Below are 8401 nucleotides of genomic sequence, written 5' to 3' on the forward strand. Positions count from 1 at the left end.
GAGTGATATTTGAATCTATGGAATGAAACAATAACAACAATTGGCCAATGCCTTTTTTCACCCTGTCTCATCAAATTGCCATTACTCCTTGCCTTTTTCTTCATCTCACCACTGATTCAGTAACCCTTCCCTCTTCTCCCTCCTCCTTCCTCTCCTTCTACTTCTCTTTTTGAACAGTTATAGTTATCTTGTTCCTATTTGCTAATTTCAGTACCCATACTGTCCTTTTGCCAATTCTCAGGTTGATTTTCCCTTTTCTTGATTCTTTATAGCATTCATTGACTATAAATTTTATTCCTCATTTCTTGATTCTCCTCTTTCCATCCTAGTTATCTTATTATTTACACAGTAATAGTCTTACATGTTATTTGTTCTCTTTTGACTGAGTTTTTAAATTCAAAATGATGTCTTTTACCATCGAGCAGGTTGTATAGTATTTTATGAATTGGTAGTTCCTTAATGCTGTATACTATTGCACTTGTGAATGTACACACTTCATCCATTCAGTTATTGGGCCCATTGAATCAAATGTCAAATTCAACTTATTGCCTTTGCATGAAAACCAACTTATAACAATAGTGAATATGAAACTAATTTATGGACCTTACTGTGAAGTGAAGAAAATCAGACACTATAATTATCAATATGGATTGCATCTTATCATTAAGAAAACAAAAATCCTCACCACTGGACCAATATGTAACATCATGATAGATGGAAAAAAGATTGAACTTGTTACTTATTTCATCTTGCTTGAATCCACAATCAACCCCCCCTTGGCACCAACATTAAGAAATTAAGACATGGTGCATTGGGAAAACTTGCCATCAAGAACCTTTCTGAAATGATAGCAAAAAATGATGGCAGTTTAAAGACTAAAGTGTGTCTGCTTCAAGCTATGGTCTTTTTAATTACTTGTTATGCATCTGAAAGTTGGACAGTGAATAAGGGTGGATAAAGAAAAACTGATGTCTTTAATCTTGGTAGTGCAGAAGAATAAATTAGTAGTGCCCATTTGGCAGACAGATATATCTTAGAGAAAGTACAACTTGGGTGCATTTTAAAGGTGAAGATGAGGAAACTTCATCTCACATACTATGGGCATCAATTCAATTTACCTCCTTTGAGATCTGCCTGTGAATCAACTATGTGTCAGTTGCAACTCAATGGCAATTAATTGTTTGTTGAGCATGTTTTAATATGATTGCCATATAACAACCTATAATCCTCTCAAACCAAGTGCCTTCAGTATTGCCGTGCAGCTTCTTGCCACTAGGTCATCAGAGCTCCGTACCATGCCACCAATTCTGTTTGTTGTTATGTGCCTTCAAGTCACTTGCAACTCATAGTGACCCTATGTACAAGATTCGTAAACCCTGCTCTATCTTGTGCTGACCTCACTGTCTCTGACACACCTACTCCCACTACCCCAATCATTGAATTGATCTATGACAGTCTTTCTCTCCTGTTCTGTCCCTCCACTGTCCCAAACATGATGTCCCTCTCCAAGGACCTCCTTGCAATATGCCCAGAGTATGTCAGATGAAGCTTCAGAATCCTTGCCTCCAAGGAGCATACCAACTTTACCCTCTCCAGGACAAACCTGTTTGTTCCCCTAGCAGTCCATGATATGTTCAACACCCTTCTCCAGCACCACAGCTCAAAGGCATCAATTCTCTTTCTATCATCCCTATTCACTGTTCAGCTCTCCAATGCATATCACACAATTGCTAAGACTATAGACTGGGCAGGAGTGGCATCCACTTCTTAAATAACATGCCTCCGGAAACCCTACAAACTTTGATAAATGCCTATAGTTGTAAAAGGGCTTCAGGCCTTTTGTTCATAGGGTCACTATGAGTCATGCTGGACTCAAAGGCAATCAATAACAACAACAACAACATAGATGCAGATACACTTACACACACACACACCTTCCTAAACGGCAACTCTGGTAGTTTAGTGGTAAGAAGCTGCACTACAATCACGTTGGCATGTGATTTGAGTCCACTGGCTGTTCCCTGGAAGAAGGATGGCAGTGTCCTCCTGTGTTATTAACTGCCTCTGAAAACCTGCTGGAGGGTCAGCAATGGGTCTGTTCTGACTCTATGGTACACAACAATAACAAGTTTGGTTAACACACCAAAGGACCAAACCTATTTCTAATGAGGGTATTATACATGTTAGAGACCTTGAAGGACAAAGTAGAGCTTCCTTGTAAGGTATTGAAAGCTGCAAATCTTTACTCAAGTAACCTGCCACATATTTCTCTTTTATAGTGGCTTGGTGGCTTAACTTCCAACCATAACTTCTCAAATCATGGAATAGTAGAATCCAAACTCACTGATCCCCAGTAAATTCTGACTCATGGTGACCATCCACAGAGTTTTCCAAAGTTGTACATGTTTCTGAGAAGATACTGCCTGATCTTTCCCACATGGCTGATGGATTTGAACCATTAACTTTTTGGCTAGCCACTGGTTACATACTGTACCATGCCACCAGATCCCTGAATTCTAAATTCTTAAAAAGATTATTGTTGAAAGAAAATATTTATTAGTCTAAAGATAAGGGAAGTTAGATCTATGAAGGAATAAAATAATTCATGATTATTTTCAGACTATAAATTTTTATGAAAATAAATTTTATTATCCTTACAATTGTATTGATTTGTGTACTCAGAATACTTGTGCTTTTTACTTTCCTCTCAACTTGAAAGGATTTAATTCTAAATATATTTATCTATTGCATTAAGTACCACAAAGGGATAAGTATGCTTAAATATAAGAATGATTTATCAGAAGTAAATTCATTGTGTCTTTGTCTTTTCACACACACAAAAAAAAATAACAGGACAAGTTTACAATATGGAATTATGTGCTTAAAGAGGTTAAACTATGACAGAAAAGAGCTAGAAAGAAGACGAGAAGCAAGTCAACATGAAATAAAAGGTAATGTCTTTCATTTCAAAAACCTTTCTCTGGAATTTTGCTTTTATAAAATTCTGTAAGTATTAAAGTGGTCATTAATTAGTTTAAGTTTCTGGCTAATACTACTTTTTAATATTTTTCTGATTAAAATACTGAAAGGGGTATTACCACATTTTTAAGGTGAATATTTTACATAGCTTAGTGGGTAAGAAAAAAGTTGTGCTTCCATCTCAAAATACATTGTTCAAAACCATTAGCTTCTCCTGTGCAATTAAAATCTTCTAAAAAAAAATCATTGCAGGATTAGCTATAAGTTGGTTCTGATTCAATGACCCTGAGATTTTGATGGTGATGTCATATTCGTTCTCAGTGATATTCAGCTGCAATAACACTATGGTGACTTGCATCTTTGATATTTTTTGACCGATATTAAGAGTGGCCTTTAATATAGGTGAAGAGGAACAGCTAATAAAGTGAATATGTATTTATGTATGGTTTGTAAAAGGGCAGTTGTTGGTTTCAGATGCCATTGATTCAAGTATGATACATACCAACCCTGTGGAAAACAGATCAGAACCTTGACCTATCCTGTGCCATCCTCACAATCTCTGACACACTCAAGCCCACTTCTGCAATCAGTTTGTCAATCCATCTGGTTGAGGGTAGACAGATACATAAAGGATTTCTGGGAACATTTGAAGTGATTCAGCACTGAAGAGCAAGAAACTGTTTTTCCATTCTAAAGACTTAGCTTCGGTTTTCACTGTGTGTGGGCACCCCTGAAAATTGAAGGTTATTTTCCATGCATTATTCTTCAGTTGAATTGATATTTGGAAATGAATGGATCAAAGATAGACCCCTAAAAGGAAGTCAGTGCTTGGCTTAACAAAAGATGTTGTGGTAGACAATAGATTTTAGCTGTGGGATACCACTTTTCTGTTTTCTTTTTTGGAGCATTTATTCCAATTAGATTTTACTTTGTATTTTCTAAGCCCATGGAGTGCTTCCTATATACAGAGATCTAAAATACAGCTATTAGTCACTTGGCCCTATACCAAATGCTATATTAGTGTTTGGCATTTTATGGTTATTGTGGCCCTGAGTAAAGCTGCCATGATTTCTCTGTAGCTATATAAAAAGAATTCTATATGGAGAGATACAGCAAACAAGATTATAAACAGCTATCTCCTATAACTCAATTGTTGACATTTACAAGAATATCTCTTGACTGTGACTAGTGGGTCTCTGTTATTTCTGAAGGAGTAATTAACCTTGACCTTCATAAAGGGTTTCCTGAAGTGAAGTGGCTCATGTGAATTTCAAGTAGTACTAACATTTAATTTGTTGCTAGGAAACCGTTGACACTGATCTTTAGCCATTATTGTTAGGTCAAGAGGATCTTTACAAAACTTTGAAGACAGGGAAAATATTGTGCTTGGAAAGAGGAATCTGATTTACAATATGAAATATGGGCATGCCTACTGGTTTTTTCTTGGAAGTAGGAGTGGCATCCACTTCCTAAACAACATGCCTCTGGAAACTCTATGAACTTTGAGAAATGATGATGGTTATAGAAAGGCTTCAGGCCTTTTGTTCATAGGGTCACTATGAGTCGTGCTCAACTTGATGGCAATCAACAGCAGCAACTGCTGTTTTATAAATGGAAAAGCTTGAATTTATTTACTTTTATAGCATAAGTGGAATATTTTAATATTTTTGTCACTCTTTTCTATAGATGTAGCAATGGAATTTTTGGGAGATAAAGTTCTAGAAGCATGATGACTACATACTATGTCTCAGAATATCAAAGCAGAAACTCATCTCTTGAAAAGAACAAATACTTTTTCTATTCAAATTTATTTGTTACAACAACAACAACACAAATCAAGCATTTTTGAGGACTATATAATTCCATTGGTTTCAAAATATCTTTGAATTAGTTAAAATAAGTAGAAAAATTGTTGCTGTCAAATAGTTGGGGTTTGTTTGTTTGGTGTTTTTTTTTGAAGCCTAAGTGCAGGTGTGTGGAAAAACTCAAATTCTGTTTTTTGCTAGTTCTGTTTTAATGCCAGCTGCTCGTGCGTCACATCTGCCTGTGAACATAACCACCTGGAACTAGGTCAGCTCTCACAAGTTAAAGAACACACACCTCCAGACTGACAGGCCTGCCCCCGCCTGCTGCAAGGTTAGGGATCCTCTTAACCTCACTTCTGGACTTCTGGCTGTACACTGGAGGTTTTCTCACTGACATTTCTGGGTGCTAGCTGGCTATTACTCATTTCTGCCATACTATAACTTATCCATTAGCTATTCACTCAAGGGTGACATTTAACCCCTCAGTATTATCCACCAAAAGGAACTCTGGTGGATTTTTCCTTAGTGTATTGTACAGCTGACCCCAAAACAGTTTGAATCTACCAGCTGCTCCTCTGTGGAATAATGAACGGGCTGTCTCTCCCCATTATAATTTTTAGCCTCAGAAACCTGAGGAAGGGTCACTTTGGGTCAGAATCTACTGGATAGCAGTTAATATGAGTTTCATATCTGGAGTTATAAGCTGACGTTCAGAGATTCCTGGCCTCTCTTATGGTGTCCCAATGGTAAAAAGCTGTCATCTTAAAACCAAGTGATTAGAATTCACCAGCTGCTCTGTGGAAGAATGGACAGGAACCTCTGTTCAATTTACTACCTAGAGGATCAGAGGATCAGTTATGGTTTGATTACAACTCAATGGCAGGTGACAGTGCAACAACAATGACTACTACTTTGATTAGATAATTTGCTAGAAAGACTCAGATAACTCACATTGCCCTATTTATGATTGTAGTTTTAGTACCAAAAAATGTATACAAATGAAGAGACTCATACATAATACCAGGTCTGGGAGGGTTTCCAATGCAAAGCCTTTTTGTTAAAGAAAGAAATGTATCTTTCCAAATGCATCAGTGTTTTTCAGGAACCTGGAAAGCCATGGGACTTCCATGTCCAGAGCCTTTACTGCAATCTCATTATAGAGTCATAACATATTGCTTTACTTCCCTTCACCTGAGATTATTGATATCACAAGATGGTCTTTCTGGGTGACCAGCCCACATCTGGATCAATTAATTAGTGGTTTGGAAGCCTATAGAGAATAAACAAACAGAAAACTCATTACCTTTGAGGCTATTTCAATTCATAGAGCTCTCCTGATCAGATTTTCAAAGCTGTAAATATTTACAAGGGAGCTCTGGTAGTTCAAGAACCTGCACTTCAATCTCAAAGGCTCAGTTTTAATCCACTAGCAGCACTGCAGGAGAAGGCTGGGCAGTGTCACCCATGCCATTACCTATCTCTGAAAACATGCTGGAGAGTCAGCTATGGATTGGTCCCCACCTGATGACACACAAGAACAACAACAACACTATCAGAGCTCTCTATAGATAACAGAAGCTCCTTAATTACTCAGGTCATTGCAAAAGTTTGAGGATCAAGGACAAAGATCATATTACTTAGGCAAAGTTTTTTTATCCCCGCAGTGGAGTAATAAATTAGGGCTGATAATAGAATCTGATTAATATTGACGTTTTAAGCAACTTAAATCCCATTTTCTTGGGTATAATAACTTGGTAAGTAAGCAATTGAAAACTTATAGGAAAGCATGTTTCAGGATTACCACCAAAAGACTAAATATATTAATAAAAAATATTCATGACATGGTAAAGATCATTAAGGAAGCCGTTTGATTTTCTAAAACCACAGGTAAGAAAGTTCTAAAACTCTGAAGGGTGCAAGAACTTCCACATTTTCTACAAAGAATCATCCTAGTTTTCATGAAGCAAGATATAATAATAGGATTAAGGATATAAAGTAAATTGATTAACAAAACACAGTGTGATTAGGCCCTGGGGCTACCCGAGAAGGAACTAAGTGATGATATATAAGGAAGTTATCACTTGTCTATAACTTTATCATAAGGTGGTGGCTTATAAGATGCTGTGATGCTGGAAGTTGCACCACTATGATTTTAAATATCGGCAAGGTCATTCCCAGGAACAGATTCAGTAGAGCCTCCAGACTAAGATAAATTAGGTAGCAAAGAGGACTGGCCCCTTGAAATGAGTGTTTGGATCTACCATCGAGTAAAGTTAAACTATAGCTATCAATATGGATTACATCTCAAAGTTAAGAAACAAAAATCCTCAGCACTGGGCCAATGGACAACACCATGATGGACGGAGAGAAGACTGAAAATGTAAACAGTATCATTTTGTTTGGATCCACAGTCAGCTCTTCAGAAGTTAGGAGATCTGAAGACATATTGAATTGAGAAAGTCTGTTGTCAAGAACTTCTCCAAAGTCTGAAGATCAATGTTATCAATCACCTGCTATGCATCTGAGAGCTGGATAATGAATAAGGATCAAAGGAGAAGAATTCTTGTCTCTGAGTTGTGATGTTGGAGAAGAGTATTAAATATCCCATGGGCTGCCAAAAGACATATCTTGGAGCAAGTTAAACTGGTGTTTTTTCAGGAAAGTTTGGTGAAACTTTGTATCACTTACTTTGGGCATGTTGTTAGAGAAGGCGGTTCCATGGAAAGGGACATCATGATTTGAAAGATGTAGAGATGGATTGATATGCCAGTTGTGGCACTGGACTCATGTGTGTTAAGGATGAAGAGAATGGCACAGGATAGGACATAGTTCAGATCTGTTGTTCATAGCATCTGTATGAGTCACATTCATCTCAATAGCACTTAAAAACAACAATAACCTTCAAGTCAGAACAGACTTGTAGCTGTTACCCTTCAGCGGGTAACTGAGGTAATGGGGGATGTGTGTCAGAGTTCAGAACTATTGTACACAGGGTCACTATAAGTCACAGGTGACTTGATGGAACATAAAAATAACAAACCACACAAGAGGAATTTAACCATCTTTCTCCTGTGGAGCAGCTGGTATGTTTGAACTATGTGCCTTTTGTTTGGTAGCACAGCCAGGCTCTCAGAGCTCCCTGAAGTGATGGGCTGTAGAAAAAGTCCAGTAATATCTCAAACTCAAGGAACTAAAGAAAAAAATTCAAGCCTAGCAGGAGTGACATCCACTTCCTAAATAACATGCCTCCAGAAACTCTATGAACTTTGATAAATGTTGATAGCTGTAGAAGATCTTCAGGCATTTTGTTCATAGGGTCCATGTTTAATCGTGCTTGACTTGAAAGCCATCAACAACAACAACAGCAACAACTATATGTAATAGTAAAAAATATTATTGTTTTTGTTATGTGCTTTTGAGTCAGGACCAACTCCTAGCTGACCCTCTAGGAGGATGTCAGAGACTGTAAATCACACAGAAGGAGATTATCTGTTGCGCGCCTTGCCTGTCCAGCAGGAATAAGGACACAACACCCCACAGTTCCTTCTCACAGCGGTTTACTCAGGAGTATGATTACAGAGGGTGGTGGAAGATGGAGTCTCTTTTCTTTGAAGATG

The 8401-nt window shown here is 37.5% G+C and overlaps 1 protein-coding gene across 4 annotated transcripts in view; it reads left to right on the forward strand.

Annotated features, from left to right (window-relative positions):
* The window catches only part of PPFIA2 (protein tyrosine phosphatase, receptor type, f polypeptide (PTPRF), interacting protein (liprin), alpha 2), a 778898-nt gene that overhangs the window by 737034 nt on the left and 33463 nt on the right, over nucleotides 1–8401 (forward strand). For all 4 annotated transcript variants that reach the window (XM_006882537.1, XM_006882538.1, XM_006882540.1 and 1 more), the window contains one exon: nucleotides 2854–2951. In XM_006882537.1, the coding sequence (XP_006882599.1) occupies nucleotides 2854–2951 (98 nt within the window). The remainder of the gene's footprint in view (nucleotides 1–2853; nucleotides 2952–8401) is intronic.

Source organism: Elephantulus edwardii, unplaced genomic scaffold (genome assembly GCF_000299155.1).
Source record: "Elephantulus edwardii isolate Elephantulus edwardi_28Jun2011 unplaced genomic scaffold, EleEdw1.0 scaffold00021, whole genome shotgun sequence".
NCBI lineage: Eukaryota > Metazoa > Chordata > Mammalia > Macroscelidea > Macroscelididae > Elephantulus > Elephantulus edwardii.